Raw genomic sequence first — 22967 nt, forward strand, 5'->3', positions numbered from 1 at the left:
ATAATTCAGAAAAAAGATTATTTGAACTTCCAAAAGTCTTATTTTCTCTCTATCCAACCCTAAATGATATCTGAACTGAGAATGGAAAGCAGTCTGGAAACTGACACTGTGTATTCTTTTAGTTAAAAATAATATCTCACGTTCTACTTGTATTTTTCTCAGATTCTGTATAGAAACTTCGTAACACCACACTGAAGATAGTGAGAGAAAGCGATGGAAGTGGGATGAGAATAAGAGTGACTGAGCTGTTAAAATTAGGAAACTTTCCCTTCTGATTTAAAACAATAATATAACTGCACAAATCCTGAGGCTGGTCGTATCAGCATTATCTTTTTATTCTTATTTTGCACCTCAATAAATGCATTCTGTTCTCAAAGTCATTTTAGGAAAAAAAACCAACCAGCCAACCAAAAAAAAACCAAAAACAAACAAACAAACAAACCAAAAAAACCCCCAAAACAAACAGAAATCACAAAGCTTCTTAATCTATAAAAGATCATGCCTCCCCAGGGAACACATGTTCATTTTCAATCTAAGCAGGCATTTTAAAGTCAGTTTAGAATGACTGAGAGACTGAATAGACCACTCTATCGTGTTGGTGATTAATACACCAGGGTACTTAGTGACTTTCTTTTTTTTGTCTTCCCAGTAAATTATCAGCTTTATTCTATGTGAGGGGGGAGCATAATACACATAATGTATATTTTATAGCACTAAGTGTGTGTTAGGAACAATGAAAATGCTTGAAATATTGTTCAGCGTTCATTATTTTATCATAAAGAATTTAAATATAAACAAATTAAGTGGCTGCCTAATTAAAGACAAACAAAACCAGAGAAAATTACTACATTTTGTTGAATGATAGAATAATCCTGGGCAGACATCCATCAGTGACATACTATGCTGAAGCAAACAATCCTTGATGTGGCTGCTTCAGGCTTAGTGCTTAAAGCAGTTTTTAGCAATGACTGCTGTAAGATAACACCTGGAAGGACTGTAGCCAACCAAAATAAAATAAAAACACCTCAGTTACTAGAATATTATTCCCAAAGTCAATACTTTGGGAAGTTTTGTAGAATGGATGTAGAACCAAAGAAATCCTGGTTTAAAAAATTAACTATGCTGGGGTAGGAATGACCCTGAACAAAATTGTTGACTGCCAGAAATAGCATAAAAAAAAATTACGACAAGAGATAAGAAGGTTAAAAACTAAGGAGAGTGGTACAAACAGTAACATTATGATTTTTATATCTTATGTGCTATAACCTTTTATGAAATATAATATGTAATTTTTAACGATTTTATATGTGTGTATATTCTACAGCTGCACTCCAATTCCGACAAAGGTGATGGATCAGTGAAATACATTCTTACTGGAGAAGGGGCGGGTACTATATTTATCATTGATGACACAACTGGAGACATCCATTCAACCAAAAGTCTAGATCGAGAGCAGAAGACACACTATGTGCTTCATGCCCAAGCTATTGATAGACGGACAAACAAGCCGCTCGAGCCTGAATCTGAATTTATTATCAAAGTGCAGGATATCAACGACAATGCACCAAAATTTACAGATGGACCATACATTGTTACTGTGCCAGAGATGTCTGAAATGGGTAAGGAAAACAATCCGTTCTGTTTAATAATTTTTAAAAAATGAAAATGCCAAATACCGTTTGACAAAGTCATGGCGCATTATTGTATGATTGAGAGTATGTAAAAGATACTAAAGCTGAGAAGAGTTGAAAAGATGACATCAAATACAACCTTGTGTGTTATTTAGGACATTCATATTAAGAAAACAGTACATGGCCCCCCCCCCACAGGTTAGAGGAAAGTCGCTCTTATTCTTGGATACCTTAAAAGGCAGTAATGAGCAAATGCTACTTTCCACTCGAGTATTCCTATATCTTTATTCAACAATAGACATTGTGGCATTTTTTTGTGTCTAAAATTAAAGAAAACAAAAACAAAGGAATGGTAGTTTTATAGATTATTATAGACAATGGTCTCACGTGTTTATTTATTTTTATTAAGTTTCTTATAAATGAAATTTAAGTTCAAGAAAGTCCTGATCTTTATTTTTCCCTGTTAGAAATATAGTTCAGATCTTAATCTTCGAAATACTACATTTTGCAATCAGTTTCCTTTATTTATCACTCATTTTGAAATTAGTTTATAACTTTCCTCTAGTATTACAACATCAAAGCTAAAAAAACCAGTCTAGGAGAGACAGATGGAAATGAGGCATGTGTTATATATGTATTTTTTATAGAAAGCTGAAACGGTTATGACTGATCTTTGTGAAATATGTCTGCTGTCTTTTGTTACTGAACCAACAGTGCAGATAGTTACCTCAAGAACACACTTTTCCCTTTTCCCCCCACATCTCTACACACCCCATGAAGGAAATTACATTCAAGTGTTTAACTTTCCTAGGTAAAAAGCAGGTAATTTGTTCATGTCTCCTTGCTCTTTGTCTGTTAAGGAAGTGTGATAGACTTCTGCAGAATATAATTTTAAAAACTGATAGGAAAATTACTAAAATACATGTAGCTACTGAAGTATCTTAAAAATATTGGACATACGTATATGACTGATAGCTTGTCATAATTTGATTATTTGAATGGTAACTCATATGATATGAATAGACCAGAAAATAATAGAAGTGGATTGTTCCATACTTGAAAGTCAGATATGATATTTTGTAATATAATTATTTTGGATGGGAGGGTACCTTGTCCAGCTTTCCTGGTGTAGATAGGTGAGGTTTTTTTTAAACTGAGATTCTGCCTTCTGTCTATCTTCTATTGTACCATCTGACATTATTATGCTGAGTTTAGACATATGTGGTTGTAAAGTGCAGGAAGTGTAGTCTGTGGAAGTCTGCATACTGTTCGAATTGCATACTGATTCACAGGATGCAAAGAAGTATTTTTATGGAGAGACTAAAGAGACCAAACCGCAGCTTTTGTTACATATCTGTGTATTAAAAATAGTGCATTCCAAATACATCTACAAGTCTTTTCTTGTATACAAATAAAGAGAGGCATAAAAAATATTTGTAAACATGTGGTAATCATACCAGTCCTGGAACGGCTGGAATAGACTACATTTTATTCCTGAGTCATGGAGTTCAGAACTGTGGCAGCTTGAAAGCAGAAACTGATTTTCACAACAGTGACTTCTTCGTTGACCTAAGTGGCATTAATACTCTATGAAGTAGATTTGTTCTTGTTTACCATGCAAAATCATACATTGCATTAAATGGACTCTCAAGCATACCAAATATCATGTTTTAAAACGATATAAATGTCCTCCATACATGATGTTCTGAAAAATAATCTACCTGTCTACATCATGATTGTCTTGTTCCAATACTTTGTAAGTACTTGTACCTTTCTCCCTTTCCAGTATTCTCTTCTCTTCCAAGTTCTCCCAGAGTGTGCTGTTTCAGCCATGGAGAATTCTAAGCTTTTTTTTCCCTGTGATCCTTCTTGAAGCAAAAATGCATGAAGAGAGAAACATCTTTCTGTAGTCTCCTTTACTTTGTTCTCTCCTTGTCTTTCATGGGTTCCCATATTATCCTTCAACTTCTTAGTTGCCCTCTGAGAATTGCTACGTCATCCATGCTTGTAATTTCTATTTCCCCCCTCCTTCAACATTTTATTATCATTATTTATTAACATTTTAGTTTCTAATAAGCTCTTCTGGCTCTTTATCAGAGGAACAGTCTGTATTAGTCATTCTTGTTTGGTCAATATCTAGCTAATAAAGATTTTCAGATTATAGATCAAATATATTTTCATTCCTTAGTATGGAAAAGGACATGTTTTTAATGCAGAATTCCCCATTCTAACGACCTAAGCATACTATCATAAATATAATCCCCCTCAAAAAAATTATGAGTGTAGAAGTGCATTTCTATTAGTAATATCATAACACCAGGATTATTTAAGCAATGCATCTTTTTGGGAAATGCTACAGTAAAGGGATAGAGCCTCCAGTTAGAATATTGTGTGAAACTTCTTCCCTTGTCTTTGATAATTCACTGTGGCACAGTGCTTTACTGTTGGAGTTGCAATTCATTTCTGTAGCATCTGAGCTCTTGTCTTGGTTGTCTCTGTCACACCACTGGCTGTCAGGATGTGAAAATTGTTTCCTTCATCAATTGTCTCCAGAAATGCATAACTCTTCCTCTTTCTGCAGTTTCCTTTGTCTTTAATGGAGACCATATTAATATATTATTTCCTTCCCCTGATGAAGCCTTTGATTTTCTGAGTAGGAGGAAAGACAGTGGAAATAATGTTAATGTTGTTTTCTAAGTGAAAAGCAGCTAATATATTTTTCATTCATTCATGATATTTATGAAGTTCTCCTCTTTCATTCTCTTAATACATTCTCTCAAATTGTATTATTATATAGACAGTAGTCATAATTCTGCAGCAGTCTAAATCTTGGTATTACTGCGCAACTACACAAAAAAAGTTACTGTTTTCTAAAGAACAATTCCAAGTAGTTGCTCTGGAATACCATTTTGGGACATAAACCAAAATGGATTTTTTTGCATTCAGTTTCAGGAAGATAATTTCTATTGCTTTCACAGGATACATTCTTTTCATCAAATAGTGAAAATCCCTATCTCATTTCCACTCATTCTGTAACAAGCTTTTTTTTTTTTTTTTTTTTTTTTTTTCCTTTTGCTTTTTTTTTTTTTTAAATTAAGCTGTGCAGTCTATATATGACTGAACTTTTTTTATTATTATTTTTTTATTAATTCCTAAGGTTGCTTCTCTAATTTAAAAATTTCCTCTACTTTTTTACATGGTCATGTAAAGAACTTTCAGTGTTACTCTCTGTGTAACAGCCCTCATGCTGGGTTGCGGGTGGTATTTTTGATTTCCATTATGCTGTTTAGTTGCAGCAGCAGGTATGTCTTTGTCTGCTTAAGAAGCTAACACATTTTTTCCACAACTTTAGCCTTTCTTGATCTGCTTGTAAAACCTGTAGGATCTTTATGGCTTCAATTTTTTTCAAGTCAACAACAAGAAAGTACAGGAGAGTTTTGTTAAATTATCTGCCAAATATTAGATGACAAGTGTTCACTATGTTACAAAGTGAACATTTTATTTATATTTTGTGCACTGTGCTGGAAGAGTCTTCATTGAACCTTTTACCTAAAAGTTGGCTCAAAACCCATATTTTATATCTGAAATTATTTCTCCTGCAGTGTAAAAAAAGGCAGTCTCATAGAGAGCTATAACTATGCTCTCTCTAAAAGTTTATGAGAAAGTCATCGTTATCTAAATGCAAAAGAAAATAAAATATTTTCAATCAGTAGAAGCTCGTTTCTGCTTATTTTCAGATAGCTTCAAAGTGAGGGAAATATTGCATAAATTTTTTTTGCTGTGGAGGTCATGTGTAAGAAAAGTAGGCAGAATAAGTTCTTTTTCGGAAAAGAATAGACACACTGGTTTTTTTGGACTTATACCCTGGGTATTATAATGTGAAGTACTCATAATTTCCCATAATTTGAGAGACAATATTCATGTTGTTCATAAATACGATTTGTACAGAAGGTGCCTATTTATCTCCTCATGTTGTTTGATTTCTATATTTTAATGAAGATGGCTGACAAAAAATATTGAGATTTTCTTCAGTGAGAACATAAATCAGTAATACAGTAACTGGACTCAAAATCCATTTGCTGGGGAAATAATTATTTTCTAATGTAGAATGAAACTGAAATGTATTATATTGAGCTGCTAGTGTTCTAAGACAATTTTAAGAATTAGTTGAGTTAGGCAGGAATTCCCTATGTTCGTTAAACTCCACGTTATTTCCACTTCTTTTACTTTTTGTTCAATTTTGACCCCCTTGAAACTTTAGCAGTGCATCAAACTATGGAAATTAATGCATTCAGATTTGCATTCTCAACGGACATGTTTTGTTGAACTGCCTCATTAAACATTAAAGTATTGTCTTCAGAGAGACAGGTTAAAGTACTTCCCTTCATCTTTTCTTTGATATATAACTTTACAAAATTTTAATTGTAAACACGATTTTAAAAAGAGAAAAAAGAAGAGATTTTGAAAGAAAATTACAGTTTGTTTTCTCAATTGAAATGATCCTCATTTTTTATAAAAGAAAAAATGTTAAGTTTACAGAGTGGTGTTTAGAGCATACATACGTACTTTACTTCTCTGTATAAAGCCTTACCTTATCAGCTTAGCCTTACCTTATCAGCTGGAAGGCAGGAGGGCCCTGGACAGACTGGAGAGTTGGGCTGATTCCAATGGGATGAGGTTTAACACGGCCAAGTGCCGGTTCCTGCACTTTGGCCACAACAACCCCAAGCAGCGCTACAGGCTGGGGACAGAGTGGCTGAGAGCAGCCAGGCAGAAAGGGACCTGGGAGTCTGGATTGACAGGAAGCTGAGCATGAGCCAGCAGTGTGCCCAGGTGGCCAAGAAGGCCAATGGCATCCTGGCCTGTATCAGGACCAGCGTGGCCAGCAGGTCCAAGGAAGTGATTCTGCCCCTGTACTCAGAGCTGGTGAGGCCACACCTCGAGTCCTGTGTCCATTTCTGGGCCCCTCTGTTCAGGAAGGATATTGAGGTCCTGGAGGGGGTCCAAAGGAGGGCAACCAGGCTGGTGAATGGACTCGAGCACAGATTTTATGAGGAGAGGCTGAGGGAGCTGGGGCTGTTCATTCTGGAGAAGAGGAGGCTCAGGGGAGACCTCATCACTCTCTACAACGCCCTGAAAGGAGGGGGTAGCCAGGTGGGGGTTGGTCTCTTTTCCCAGGCAACTCTCAGCAAGACAAGAGGGCATGGTCTTAAGTTGTGCCAGGGGAGGTTTAGGTTAGATGTTAGAAAGAATTTCTTTACCGAGAGGGTGATCAGGCATTGGAATGGGCTGTCCTGGGCAGTAGTGGATTCTCCATCCCTGGAGATATTTAAAAAGAGACTGGATATGGCACTTAGCACCATGGTCTAGCAACTGCAGCGGTAGTGATTGGACTTGATGATCTCTGAGGTCCCTTCCAACCCAGCCGATTCTATAAAAGTTTCTATAAAAAGTCTAAAAGTTCTAAGAAAACAGAATTTCCAAACTGTAATCTCTCAGCTGTAGCAGGAAGTCATATGAAATGGTAGTTGTATTCTGAATTAACAGAGCTTTCACTTTGGGAAATAAAGTCTATTTTATTGTCTAAGTGGAATGTCAGAATGCTTCCATAGCAAAATTTTGAATGTTCATTGACAGACCCTTTCACAATGGGTTAGTAAGTAAAGTGTAGAAGGTGCCCTTGAGCCCAGTGTTCATATCTGTTCTGAGGTCTGCAGTGAAACTAGATGCTTATTATTTGTTTTAGGTTATTTCCTTCAGAATTACTAAAAAACACAAAGCAGCTGTACTGTATACTTTTCCAACTAAATTCTTCATTACACATACCTCAACAGCAAAAAACGATGCTCTATGGGGATGGTACAAATATATTTGGAATTGTGGTTTGTCTGTCATTTTTATGAGCTGAATGTCTCTGGCTTTGAAAAGCACAGGGCAAAGGTACCCTCTTTACCTTTTTTCTTGCAGTGCATTCTAAACAGCAAGCTTCACAAGCTGCATTTCCTCTGTGCAAATCAGATGAGTTAGGCAAAAGGACAGTATGGATATATCCTACAAGACACTGAGTGTGCTCGCACAATAAGGTTAAAAAATTGTGTCTGATTTTCTCCATTGCACTTGAATGAGAGTTTGAGAGAGAGTGTCTGGGGCTGAGTTAAAACTTGTGATTCTAGGTGTTCTTTTAGATGGAAAGAGAACACCTTGCCACTATTCAATATCAAATTGCTATTATCTGGTGTTTCCTAGAGAGCTGCAGATATATTAGAAAATTACTGCAGTGAATTTTAAGGTATAATAGCATTGCATTCATGCTAAAATGACCTGTCAGCTGCTTATGTGAGATATCACCTTTCACTGGCCCTGTTTCTTTGTGCCACATCAATGAGCCATGCAAGCACTCAGATTTTATCCCCTATCTTTCAAAATAAGAAGGGAACAAAGTCTCTGAAAAATAAAAGTACCATGAAATATCAGTGTTTCTGGTATTTTGTTCCTTTGAAATAGGCAAAAAGTCTGTTCATGCATCTCACAAATTTGCTCATCCATTCCAATACCTACTGTTAGTAACTTTTCCTGAAAGCAGGGAAATCTATAGATGTAAAGGTATAGAATTTGACCAGCACTCTGGGCAGCAAACACTGGTAGGTAACTGACTATATCTATTGGATGGGCATGTTTTGTTGTATGCAATTAAAATAAAACTAATGTGTGTCAGTAGTTATTAATCTTTAATGATTCCACAAGATTCCAGAATAAAATAATGAAACCACAAATAAAGGTAAAACAAGAAATCAGTGGGGTCAGGACTTGACCCTTTAGTGCAACAAACACTCATAAGTTTGAAATTGTTGCCAAAATGGGCAACGGAAATTTATCCTTGCAGTATTTAGGTAATATGACTGAATAGATTCCTAGAACATTTTAATATTATTACACTAACTTTAATTCATGTTTGTTTAACTTGCCATATAAATACAAATACAATAATTTAGTCAGTTTTACCAGTAACTCACGATTTACTGTGAACAGACTACTAGCTCCAGCTTGATTTTATTTCAATATCCATGTCCAAATTCTTCAAAGTATCCTTGTATCTGCTGTGTGAATATACTTATCTTGAGCTTTATGCATTTGAGCTATATAGAGACCACAAGACACTAAATTTAAGTATTGGAGTCACCTTTGCTGTACCTTTTACTACTTTATATCTTTCCAGTATGTACAAAAAACAAGTTTTGGTATGCTAGTTACTTTAGCAGAAATGAATTAATGCTTTATCAAGCAGGAAGGAATATAAATCTGTGAAGATTTGCATGTTATCTTTGCTGTAGTGAAGTGAGACCCAGTGATGTTAGGTATTTTTATTCCCACTGAACACAGAAGAATCTAGTTGCAATGCTGTAAAACTGGCCCATGAGGCAAATAAAAGTACAGCAAGTGGGGGAAACTGAAGGATTCAATTCACAAGTCTGATTCTCCTCGCATAAAAAATTTCAAGTTGAACATCCCAGAGTGGAGGTGATGCCTCTGGTTCATTTGGCTGAGAAACCACTTTTAAATGCAGAGTTGAATGAAAGCAGCCTGCTCTATTATTATTGTTCCTGTATTTTAATAGTGGAGCAAAGGATTCTATAGAAATCAATGTCTGATAGGATAAACTAGTGGGAGGAAGACTGAACCTTTATGAATTTGCCAGTCTTTCATTTACTGATTTCTGATGTGAAGTGTTGGACAGTGACAGCAAAAAAAAAAAGATTCATATTTAAATGTATTGAAAAGGACAGTTGAATGTAAAATCATTTGTTTCTACTCTGTGCAGTACTTACACATTTTGCTTTCTGCAAAGTGTTATTCATAGATTATTCCCCTGAGTGCCATGCTAGGCAAGTGAGATTTTATTTTTCAAATGGTATTTATTAGCAGCATACAAATATTTGTCTTTTGAAGCCCTTATCTCTCTAGTTGGAATCCATCATTGGAATTCCAACAAGATTCTAGTAGTTACTTCATTTTCAGAACTTTGATGCCTTCTGATAACTAGACTTTTAATAATCTTTTAATGATTTGTGTGTGTTTATGCATATTATTTTAATTATGCACCTCACATTTATTTTGTACTGTGGATGAAGATAATCCTGAAGTCCATAAATATGGGTTGTTCATAAGTCTAAGGAATATTCAAGTTTAGGGTCTATATGTCTGAACATTCATAAATACGCATGCTATATAGTTGCTATTTATTTTTACATGTATTTAATCCCATTACATATACATATGCGTAGGGAAAGAGGTATTTTTGTAAATGACTATAAATAGTTCTCCTTAAAACCAAGATAGGATAATAACATATAGAGAAAATGTTATTAATCTCTCAACTGCAAAAAGTGAGGACTGTAGAGGTTTCAAAAATGCATCTAAAATATTTATATTTGTCAGAAAAATTATATTTATTATTAACTTTCATTTTCTTGTAAATGCAGGTACATCTGTTCTACAGGTGACAGCCACAGATGCAGATGACCCTACGTATGGAAACAGTGCCAGGGTGGTGTACAGTATTCTTCAGGGACAGCCATATTTCTCTGTTGACCCTAAAACAGGTGAGTATTTTATATTTCTGCCAGCGTGATTTGGCTAATATTTTGCAGTTAACCAAATCTGGTAGGGGAAATCCAAACTACAGAATTCAGGTGGATGGGCCTACATTTTTTTAAGTACCAATTATATCCTACTTCTGGCTTTAGCACTATGAAATTTAGGAGTTGTTATGTTTTACAGAGTACTAAAATGAGCCTACTGTGTACAGAATTAATTCTGCATCATACCATGATGTGAGACAGTCAACCAAACTGAAATGGCCCTTTTCTGCTTTTAGAAGCCTCTGTTTAAGAAACGACTCAAGTGTGCCTAATACATTATAATTTTAAATGCTTTATTTTGCCTGAAGGGTAGGCTAGAGAGGATTATTGAATTTGTGCTTCAACGCATATAACATAATAAATTAATGTTATTCTTTTATTTTAAAACTGCAGTGGTGCCATTTTATGGAAAATTTGTTTCATGAATTAGGAAGTTGCATGAGCTCAAATATTTTTGCTAAACTCTATGCATTGCCTTCTCCTTTTTTACAAAAAGTGTAAGTTAAGTGTTAACAATCCAAATTGGTTTCTTTAAAGAGAGAAGAAATCTCTTTTGGGAGTGGACTTATTACTTGATTTGGATTTTCTGAAGAGACTTATCTTAAGTAATAATATGATGGTATATTTTTAGTATGTTTTCATATTCCTTAATATTGAAGAAATACAATTTAAGAAAATAGTTTTCATCTGAATTTTCTAACTGTTTTTCCCTGTCTATGCACAGTTTTAATAAGGTGGGGAAAGAATGAAATACAATGATGCCTGCACTTAACCTTAGGGAAGAAAAATCCTTTAAAAAATGTGATGAAACGATTTCATTGTGGTGCAAATAGTTTTCATTGTAATGTTTTTATTTACATTTAAGACTCTGCTTGTGTCTGTGGAACGGTTATTACAAAATAACTGTGTTTGTGCCATCTCAGCTGGCTTTGAGTAGGAAGCAGCACTCAATGACCCTCAGAAGTGTGTCTCAGACTAAATTATTCTATAAATTTGTGAGCTCGCATTAGAAAAGCCCAAGAGTGAAAAACCTGGAAGGATCATGTTGAAGAACCATGTAAGGTGCTGGGAGACAAACTTGGTGAAGCCTGTTCATACAAACTGTTCTGAGACTGAATGCTGGCACCCACCTTACTCAGCCATGTGAGAGAACTCTCTGCCATAGTACTGGCTGGCACAGGATAAAAACACTCTGGGGAACATGGTAATAACCAAGAGATATAGAAAATCAAGGGCACACTCTGCAGTATGATTTACTTAGAAATACAGCCCTGCTCTATCTACATTTCTATTTCTGTTTATCTAAGGTAATCACCTATATTTTAAAAATTTTTATGATACTGTGGAACTTGTAGTCTGGAGCTGCTATTTGGTCACCAAAGAATAATTATGTGTATTCTCAGTATCAGGTTGGTATTTTCACTCCTCAAGCCTTAGACTTAATAACACTTTATGAACTTAAACTTTTTTAAATATGTGAATGGAATATAGAAGTTATAGAAGTTATAGAGGGTCTGGTGTGTTTATGGTACGAGCAAAAGAGAGAGTAGAGAGTATGTTTGAACTGCATGGGTATGAATGTCAGTGTAGTATCACTACTCTGTATTATGTTGAAACAGTGAGAGGGTCAGATGAGTGACGTGGGTGCCAGATGTCCACAGGGCCAAAAGTTTGGGACAGATACAGGAGAGATCAGAGGGTTCATGAGTCACCTGTTGTAGGGTCCTAGAGGTCCAGAGTGACAATGGAAGTGACTGTGGTCTGTGGGTTAATTGAGAGGCCTGTTTGCATCTGAGTTCTCTGTACCTGCGGGAAGAGGACCCTAGGGAGCCAGGAGCATCTCATGGATAAGGTGGGTCTCAAAGCAACCCACTGAGAGCCCATGATGTGTGGTGTCAGTGGGCATGAAAGGTATCTGGGAGCCTGGAGGGTCCAGGGCCAGTTACTTGATACTCTCAGTGTCTAAAGCACATTATTGGGGGATCTATAGGGTGTTGGGTGAGTGGGGATGTATGAGTGTGTCCATATCAAAAGCTGATCTGTACCAGGTGTTGGAGGGGAGCTCCAGGCCTCAGAAATTTATGTCCAAGTGGCAGCAACTGACCAGGGATCCTGGTGCCAGCTGCTGGATAGAGGAAGTATCTCAAAGGATCAGTCTTGAATACACATGTGGATTTCCAGCTAAACAGTCCTTCCTCCTGATCAGCCACAGAAGAATGAGGCTGTTTGTGCTATTTGTGTTTGAGTGCTGAGTGTTTCTATCAGTGTGTTGTCCATTAGGTGTACAGTTGCATCACTAGTGTGCACTTGGCCTCACTACTGCTTCTAAATCACAGATTAAAAACAGGGACCTGCAGCAACCTCATCTCCATTAGGCTGCCACATTTGGCAGCTCCTAAAAATCTTAAGTTTTACAGGTGGTTTTGTCTAGGGTCGGCATTTTGCTTTGGGCTTTTTTTTCCCCTGGGAAAAAATCTGTTTGTGTGTAGAAATTTGCAGCAGCAGCAATGTTACAACTATGAACATCAGAATTGTTCACATTTGCAACATAAAGTATAAGATTTTTGTAATCCTTTGAATTTGAAAGGCTGTCTAGGAAGTGTTTTGTATTTGTGTTTATTGATTACTTTTACTATATCACTATGGGATGTGATATTGATTAAATGTGTAATTAGTAATTAGCTACTGAATTACTAATTAGCTGAGACAGTCTGCATTGGTTTCCGTTTGGTTTCCTCCCCAACTGCAGAAAAATATTTTGTTGAATTTGTATAAATAAGTATGTATTAATAATGCTGATGAAAGAGAGAGAAGAGAGAGAATTATGAGTATAGGATTATACGATTTTTTAAAATCATAATATTCAGGGAACCCTAGAATACATGAGTTGCGTGTCCTTTTTGGAGCACCAATAAACTCACTAGGAAAATAAAATAATTGTGCAGAGTGGAGCAAATTAACTTGTTAATATACTTATTATTTTAATATGGTTCCCACTCCCCACAAAACTCTGAATGTTGTTTGAAATTCCCCAAAACACATGAAAACTTTTCTTGGGAGTTTGAGTTACAAATTTAATATCCCACTTTTCCCAAATCACGAGGTCTTCTGATCCATTAAGTTGATGTAGGATCTGCCTCTGCTTGTTCTTTTCTTCATCAAGTGTGGTTCATCAAACAGCAGCAGACAACATCTGACTGGTAACCCCATCCCAGAAGCTCTTTTTTTTTTCTAGGGCAACCTCAAAGTAGGCCATTTCCAGTTGCCACATGCTTTGGGAGTGAAAATGAAAATGTAGCCCAATATTACTGCTTCCATATTAAACCCATATTTGGAGGATAGTAGTTACACACAGTTCTTACAAGATGCATCAGTCTTCCTGAACAGAAAATATGGAGTGAATCAATTTGTACAGCATTTGTCTTTTCAAATCTGGTTGCAGTTCTGGTTGCAGCTGTGATGAAACGAGATAGAAGCCTCATTCAGTGCAATTGTGAATTGGTGTGTAGACATTAGTGGGGTGAGAGAGAAACAATTGATCATTGAACTGAATGTGAAAAAAGATAAGGTATTTGTCTTTATTTGTATTTAATAGTCTGCTGATCCAATAGTAGAATTATACAGTGATTGATCATGTATAAACTGCTTAGGCTTTTTTTGACTTGAAGGTATTAAATAGTAAATGAATTCATATACTTATTTCTGAAATAATGACACTTCAGAGTAATGCAGCCTAATTATGAAGTGTGAGAAGAGTGTCAACCTCTCTATGCTTTCTGTATTCACAGTAATATGAACTGTGACTTCAAACATCCCTGTAAGAAGTGACTTGTTTGCTGCTTCTCTGGCTTCTGACTGAGAGCACAATACAAATAATAAACATAGGCAATGGCTGTATATATACTTGATTGTTCACAAAATGAACAATCCCTGAAGTTCAAGAGTGCTATTCTAAGATTGCATGTGTATTCTTCTGGGAAACAAGAAAAAAATGTATTGATGGTTTATAAAGTTATTCACAGATTTGATACTGCAAAATACAATTATTTTTCCAAATTGCTAACTAATTAAATATGTTAAAATTAAGTTCTTTTAGTAATGTGGCCATAATTATGGGTCTAATGGATTAAAGTCTACCTTGCTTTCCTATTTCAGAGAAAGTATCTTTAAGTAGCATAAAGAGGAACTGAATAGTCTTTCCAATACAAAAAGGAAGAGCATCCTTTGTATTCCTTCATAGAACAGTCTATCATAGTATCCCAGCTAAGAATCTACTGTGCTATTTGGCATAAAGCTAGGATATTTCATGACTATGTCTCTTCTGTATTCAGGAAGTTATATTACTTAGTAAAGTCATTTCAGAAATCAAATTCTGATACTTACTTGAATGAACATCCTTATTTTTGATATAAAGAATTTTAGTTGAAATAACTCTTTCCTAGTGACATCTGTTTAAAAAAAACATGTTTAATCAGGTTAATGATCCCCTACTGATATGCAGGCTGGTTCATATTAGAGTGGAAACTGAAATTGGAGTATCTTGTGTTTAACCATCTTTGCTTCCTGCTGTGAGGCTCCGAGATCATTTTAATGATCTTACAGGGCTAAAAAAGTATCTTACATAATATGGAATGCTCCTACTCTAAAGGAATACTTACCCTCCCTAATTCCACAACTGAAAAATAACAGCTGATGCTCATGTTCTTGTAGTAATTTTAAAGTAAACTTAACCTCCTCTATCACAGTTTTTATGTGTGGGCTCTTAAACTGTTGTTGCTCCATAATTAAATCTTATAAAAAAGTAAGGGTGATTGCATCCATCAAAAATTTTGGTAAAGACACATTTTATTTGAGTTAAGTAAAGAAATAATATGTAGTGAACCTTGAAAATCTGGTTTGCACTTGCATGGCAGACCAGTCATTTATGGCTGTACATCCTGATGAAAATTTTGCTATCCATCCCAGGAGATTCAGTGGTCTGCCTGCTGGAGCAGGATTTTTGAGGGGACAAAGGTGGATCAATCACTAGTCAGGACCAGTGTTCTGGCACTGTTACTTCTTTGCTGTTTACCTATCACTACTGTCTCTTTCAGCATCAATCATATAGTTAAAAAGGACAGGAACAAGAGGCAGAATTGCTAGAGCAAAAAGGATAGCCCAATGTTCTAAACTTGTTTTCCCCCTCCTCTAATATAGACCATGTTTACTGTAGATTGATTTCAGAAAGAGAGAATTAAATATACCTTGGTTACTTCATTCTTGTTCATTTCTGTGTTTGTTAGTCTTTCATTATCTGCTATTGTGAACTACTATGAACAACCTGTGTTGGATTGCCATAAGTTATCCTTCATTTAAAAAAAAATAAAAAGAGATAAATAAAATATGTATATATATACATGTATATATATAGGACATGCTTCTGTAACTGCTGATTTAGCAATTTCCTAACTTGGCTTCCTAACCAGGCCTACTGTAAAATGGCAACTACATTGCTTTTGCTGGTAGACACCCTTTTAGTATTTTAATGTTTCATCTGTAAATACACATAATTATTTTTACACTTACAACATAATGCCTAGTTACTGTCAGCTAACCCCAGTAGGAAGCTAAGCCCCACACAGCCACTTGCTCACTCCCCCCACAATAGGATGGGGAGAACATGGGAAGACTACAAGTTAAAAAACTCCTGGGTTGAGAGAAAGACAGCTAATAGGGAAAACAAAAGCTGTGCGCACAAAGCGAAATAAGGAATTAATTCAGTACTTCCCATCAGCAGGGAGATGTTCAGCCGTGCTGAGGAAAGCAGGGTCATAAGTAATGGCTGCTTGAGAAGACAGATTCTGTAACTTTGAATGCCCCCTCTTCCTCCTTCCTCCAGCTTTTATTGCTGGGTGTGACATCGTATGATAGTTGGGTTGATCCTTTGGTCACTTGGGGTCAGCTGTCCTGGCTCTGTCCCCTCCCAACTTCCTGTGCACCTCCACCAAACCAACTTTGGTGGAGCACTGTGAGAAGGAAAAAAGGCCTTGACACTGTGTAAGCACTGCTCAGCAGTAATGAAAATATGCCTGGTATATCAACACTGGTTTGGTCACAAAACATAGCACCATAGGAGCTACTATGAAGAAAATCAGCTCTCTCCCAACCAGGACCAGTACACTGGTGAAGCATTAAGTTCATTTGTTCAACCATATTTAGGATCCTAATGTGAAAGCAGTGATATGCACATGTCCATAATAGTCTGAATTCTGTTGCCACATAATTTACTGACTTTCCCTTAGGTGTAAAATTGCTGCCTGCTCACCACTGGCAGGTTTTGCTTTTACCTTCTATGGAACATTGGAAAAGGTTCTTTTTGTAGTGTTAATATTAATGAAATCCTGGTTTCCATACTTCTTGAGATTCTCATCTTCACAGATATGATGATAGTAAAGAACCTGCTGTTTTCTGAAGGTCCAAAATAACTGTGCTGTGTCTATTACAAAAGTTAAAAATTTTGATGTGAGAAAAGTATTTGATTGCACATGTCTGTAAGGTGTCCTTTTTTTCCAGAATAGCATTACTTCTATGAACAGGTGTTTCCCTCTGTGCCTTTGGGCTTTCTGTTGGTGTTACATGAACCATTAATTGTAAGTTCTTTGTTTTTAAACAGGGAAGGTGAATGTTCCGTCCAAACAAAGCATGGAAATTGCATGTGTGATAAAATCTGTGTAACTTCAGGGAAAGGGAATTTAATAAGATTTCACCCTAAAGCAACAAATATGCTACTGTAGTTTTTAGATCAGCTGGGATGAGAGCCAGGATACTGACTCAAAAGATTAATGCACTAGTCTCTTTGAAGACTCTGCCCCGAAGGAGCAGTCCACATGTTAGCAGTACTTTTACGGATTATTCTTTATTGCTGTGGAATTAAGCAGTGACTTTATTGCCTTTAATTGTGCCAACAGGTATCCTTTTCCTAGACAATAAGTTATATTGGTATCTCTAGTTCTACAAGAAAGAATTACTTGGATATTGAATCTTCCCTTTCTTTTTTTCTTTAATTTCTTGGCTGAGGGACTGAAATGAAGATAGAGAACAAAGCATTAAGCTGAACTTCATAGAGGTGCCCTAATTCACACAGAGCTCAGCTTCTTGATCCTTATTCCCTTTTCCATTGTAATCTTCACTTTCAGAAGATGTTGTGGCTATTGGTGTTATTGAGGATAATAATTTCAGAAATACAGTTAAATGGTAGCAATGAAACTTTGCAATATCACTGCAAATGAGAGGGAGCAATATTGAGGCATTATTCCAGGAATTATGTTATCTGACAGTTTTGCAATGCTAAGGTGCCTGCTTCTGGTTAGAAACACACTGTTTATGTATTTATTAAATATTTTACCTTCTTCTGTCTCTATTTTACGATTTTTAAAAATAAATATGTTGTGTTATAATGCTTTTGTTTTAAGAATACTTTGAGTAAATTCACATTTTTGTCTTTCATATTTTGAGAAATAATGTTTAATTCACACCAGTGAATTCAAACCAGTGGTAGACAAGGGAAAAAGAATTTAGGCTTATATAGTTATTGGAAAATACTGTTTAATAGTCACATATGTAGTTATAATGCACAAAAGTCCCGTGATTTTAAAATGATAGCTACTCTCAGAATTAATACCTAGTCTACAGAATCTACATAAGATTGATAAATATGCATAGATCTGATTTCCCATCAATCTTCATCCTTTAGAACAATGCATACATTTTAGGTTACCATCTGGATAAAAGTGACTGATACCTTGTCTTATAATAAACCATACAGAAAAACAGACTTAATATGGTGATGATTCTCTTCCAGCTATTATGTATAAAGACACTTCTTGCTTCCCAAGAAATATTGTTCATCAAAAACTATTCAACTGCAGTTGAGATAGCTCCTAAGTAAAACTGAACAAAAGCTTTATAGAATTAACACAGATACCATAACTATTGACCATCACTTAAAAAGCAAGCACAAGCTGTTGATGAACCAGGGTTTTTTGCACCAGTTTTAAAATATGAAAACAATAACTTCAGTTCTTCTATGAATAGGAAAGGAAATCGAAACTACCTTCAGAAACTGCCATTAAATCTGTGATCTATCTGGAAAATTTGACCTTTACCGCCTTATGTCAACATCTGTCCTGCCCTTGATATCAGCTTAGCAGCCTTTACACTGTCACTGCCTTCGTGAATGAGGAACACAAATTCAGACAGTAAGGTTTGCTGTTTTCCCTTAAGTGGTGTCCATCTTTACTGCACTTTCCCCAGGGTGCATTTTCATTCCCTTTATTTCCTTCATTTCCTTTGTCAAGCCCAAGAGCAGCAACAAAAGCAGTACAGTGGGCTTTGTCTGGTCTTTACAAGTGCAGATAAGCTCTGCTGGAATACAATAAGTAGCAATGTAACCTCATATTTTTGTAAGCAGCTTTATGATTTGTCAGCATATTTTAAAATCTTAAATTTAGGAGAGCCTATAGCCAGACTTCCTTAGACTTTGTTACTTCACTTCAAGGACAGGACAGTGCTCTGTATTGGCTTCTTTTAACTTACCTTTGCTTACAGATGCGTTTTGTGAATGACAGGAGGAGGTAAGTCTTTTTGTCTAAGTGCCATCTAAATCACTGTATCTGGAAGTGGAATGTTTACATGACAAAATCACACAGATCCAGTATCAAATAAAGGGCTCTGTCTTTGCTCTTTCCGAATTTCCATGTAGACTTGCCATTCTATTTTTCAGGGTCCAGAGACCACTAGAAAGATACCCCTGCTCTGCTCTTTGCAGAGGACCCCATGGCATCAGCCCTGGCAAGGCTGCAGCAGGGTGTCTCCAGCTCCCTACAGCCTGCCCTGCCTGGCTATGGACCCCATGAAGCAAAGTCCCTGTTCCCAGGGAGGTGGCCAATGCTTGGGGCCAGGGATGCTCCAGAGATCCCATTACCCTGCTCCTGGCTGGGGGTGGATGGGTCCTTGTTGCCCAGGCCCTGGTGCTTATCCATATGGGAAGCCCCCAGCACTTGACCTCAGGGAGGTTCCAGCACCTGTGGTGTCCTGACACCATTGCAAGTGGTGTTAAGCACAAAGGTCTGCAAGACATTTTTATTCATTTTAAGTACATCCCCAAAACAAGCAAACAAAAATTTTTCAAATTTCCATTTTCATGTACCTCATGAAATATTTTAAATATTAGATAATCTCTGTCCTTGAAAATTGGCACATTAGACAATTCTCACTAGATGAGTGAGAAGCATAGCTGTGTTTGCTACTCAGTACAGAGGAGTACAGCTCTGTCTGCAGTCTCTGATTTGGGTTCCAAATTAAGTCTTTTATTTTCACATACTTTGTTTTTTCTTTTCTCGGTACATATATCAAGGTTAAAGCATGATTTTTATTTTTTTTTTTAAATAATATGTGTGGTGGTCATGATTATAATACTAAAATATTCTAAAGATGCTGTTCCTTATACTTTTTCCTTATCTGGTCCATGAAATTCTAAGTATTTCTGCTACATAGTATTTTGAGAGCATGTTTACATTGTTTGCAAGGAAAGACTCAATTCCATCTGTAACACTGGGGAAGATACATGAGTTTTAAGCCTTCCTGGAATGTAGTAAAACACCTGCAGTCACAGAAGCAAATACAGCTATCATAAGAGCAGTCCTAAAGGAAAAGAGGAGATTAAATGAGGTTTTGCCCTCTACCTAACTGTTCTTTCAAGAAATACATTTTAGATCAATAGATCGCATCTAAAAGTGTTGTGGCAGAAAATGTAACAATTCCCTATGTATTTAACCACCATGTGAGTTAGGCTTCACTCTACTTGAAGGGAAGATAGAAATAAAATGATGGACTTATCAGCTAGGGCTGTTTCTTCATGAAAAATTTTCTCCATTTGATGAGATTTTCTCTAGGTTTTTGTCTTCAACAGGAAGTGGCACAGCCTGGTAATACAGTGCAGGTACTTTCACCTGAATGTATTTCCCAAGTTTTGGTTTTATCCTTTTGTAATCAGTTCGGATAAAAATTTAACATTGTAGTGAAATGTGTTAATCATCTGAGACATAATGTTCTGTAAAAGTAACTGAATCACTGAGTGAACATCCAAGCACATTTACTTGTCTAATCCTTTGCATTTATTTAAATACAGTACCCTTCTGTAACATAAAGTACAATGTAATATCAAGTATGTGTGTAGTACAATTGAATTTGGCTTGCATAATTGTTTTCAAAATACTGTTTCTTGACATAACTCTTGCATATTCATCATCCTTGTAGCTTTACACTTCTCAAGTAAAACCTTCTTTTTCCCTGCTAGTATTATGAAGATAAAGTGATATAAAGGTTTTTTTGTTTGTTTGTTTGTTTGTTTAAAATTTGGACTGCTGAAATAAAGGATTGTATGTAACATTAATAACTAAATTTATATTAGTAAAATTAATAACTGATAACTTTAAACACTTTCAGAACTTTCAATTTTTGGAGTTGCCTTTTCAGAGAAGAGTGAATACAAAGCAAAATATTTAAAAATGCAAATTTAAACATAGATTATTATGCTTGACTTTTTGCTGTTGCTTGAAGACAGGGTGGTGGATATTTACCATCCATACACTTTTCTCAGAATGTATTGTTCTTTAAAGATATGAGGAGCAATTAGTTTATGGTGCCTCATAGGAATGGCCTCCAGGGATAGTAATTTTTTACTGGCTTACATGTCATATACCCTTTACCACCTACCTTCTGTTGAAACAAACACTGAAATAACTGGAAATAACTTTATTTCAATCAACTAATCATACAAGAGGCAAAAGACCAAGAAATATGTTTCATTTGAATGTGTTTTAATCTGACTTTGCAGCAATTTTGTCTTTCTTTGAATAGAGACTCTGGCAAGACTTTAGCAACACTTAAACTCCATAAACGTGAGTTGTGGCTTTTCTACTGCATTCACAAAGCACCGATTAGGCTCCTTGTCGAACTCTAAGATTTTTTTTTTGTCTTTGATTAATTTGCAGTTTTTAATATGACTAACACCCGTTGCCAGATGACAGACACAGTGGTGCTTTTTTTTTAATATTTTCTTCTTTTGACTCTGAAGATCCATTCTTTCTGACAGGAGTCCTCAGGGTGAATTTCAAGGAACTGAAATTAAAAACTATTCATGTAGCTGCTGACACATATTGCTAGGAAGAAGCAGAACAACAAATCAAAGCTAGATGTCCTTTCTATTTTCTCTTGTCAGCTATTTTACTTAAAAGATCCTATGTTATTAGTGAAAATTTCACTTTCACTAGGCAGTACCACACAGAAAGAATATAAGTAGTAATAGGTAAAAAAGGAACAGTGCTTTTACACTCATGTGAAATACTAGGATCTTTTAATCTACCTCATCTTTTCACTGAATTACTATTTTTATCTATAGATAGATTTCTGCACCATTTGTTTTATGACAAATAACTCCTCTCTGTAAAATATATGAAGTACACCTTGGCACAAACCTATAGAGGGAAATGTTTTTATTACAAGATTTACAACTCAGGAGAATATGCAGTCAGATGTTTTTTCAGTACTTGAAGATGTTGTGGCACTTCTTAAAGATAGCCCATGATATTGCTTGTGCTGCAAGCTGCCTTTGCTTCAAGAGGAGGATATCAGCTCTTCTTGTCTTGGTAGTGCCCTAGTTAGCTCAGTTCATTTTATATCTGGGGCCTTCTCCAGGTCTTGCTCTGTTTACTGGAACAGAAGGATATGGCAGCATATTCTAATCCTCCAGTGTCCTCTTGCCTGCATACATGCTTCCTATCCATAGTAGCAAGAAGGGTCTGAAGGCAGCTGTGATATCTAGTGAAGTTCTGGGACTTCTGAAGGGAGCAGCCAGCCTCTGACTGTTCTCTACAGCTTGGGCTGCTGAGCATATTCTCTGCTTGCAGACCTTGCCTAGAGAACAGAATTGAACAGGAGAATAGAAAAAGGTTTTGTTGTCATTCCTCTTTTTCTGACTAGTGAAAGTGAAAAGCAATAGATAGACGTGCTCAATGATCTTTAAGGTCTCTTCTAACCTCAGCGATTCTATGAATCTGTGTTAATACTTCCTTGTGCTGACAGTTCCTTTTAACATGGATGCTGAAATGCCCATCTGTCAAATGGTGGTGTGTCTGAAGATGACTAGTCCTTACAGTCATGGCAAAAAGTGTCTCCAATTTGCTGGCAGTCATCGTACTGCCCGTGCATCTAATAATATCTAGTATCTAGTAATAGTTCCATAGGGACTATTTCTGATCTTCCCCTCCAAATAAGTTTCATACAGATTTAATTTTACAAGTACAGCAATAAATATATTTATATATATAATTGAATTACTATTCTGAGAGAATGACTTGGTGGACCATAGTGGACCACATTGCAGCCCAAATTATAATATGGTGGGATTGCTACTTTTTTGTTCCACGGTGATGGGCTACTTCAGTGACTCAAAGATAATACAAGTCACTTCTAAAAAATATGATTAAACTCTGCTCATGTAAAATACTAGTCTCTGGCTGCATTGGCTAATGCCTTAATATATATGAAATGAATTAAGATAATGCAACTTAATTATTTGAACTTCTGCAATCTGGAGTGTAACATGTGAACTCCTGCACTGCATGCATGCTTAGAGGCCTAATGACATTCCAGGGAA

General features: G+C 36.1%; 1 protein-coding gene across 3 annotated transcripts in view; it reads left to right on the plus strand.

The window, feature by feature from the left end:
- Positions 1-22967, plus strand: part of CDH18 (cadherin 18) — a 156187-nt gene that overhangs the window by 33648 nt on the left and 99572 nt on the right. For 2 of the 3 annotated variants that reach the window (XM_030444866.1, XM_008498041.1), the window contains exons 2-3: positions 1325-1619; positions 10112-10231. In XM_030444866.1, the coding sequence (XP_030300726.1) occupies positions 1325-1619; positions 10112-10231 (415 nt within the window). The remainder of the gene's footprint in view (positions 1-1324; positions 1620-10111; positions 10232-22967) is intronic. The other variant, XM_030444868.1, reaches the window with a different exon arrangement.

The sequence above is a fragment of the Calypte anna genome, chromosome 2, assembly GCF_003957555.1.
Source record: "Calypte anna isolate BGI_N300 chromosome 2, bCalAnn1_v1.p, whole genome shotgun sequence".
In the NCBI taxonomy this organism is placed as follows: domain Eukaryota; kingdom Metazoa; phylum Chordata; class Aves; order Apodiformes; family Trochilidae; genus Calypte; species Calypte anna.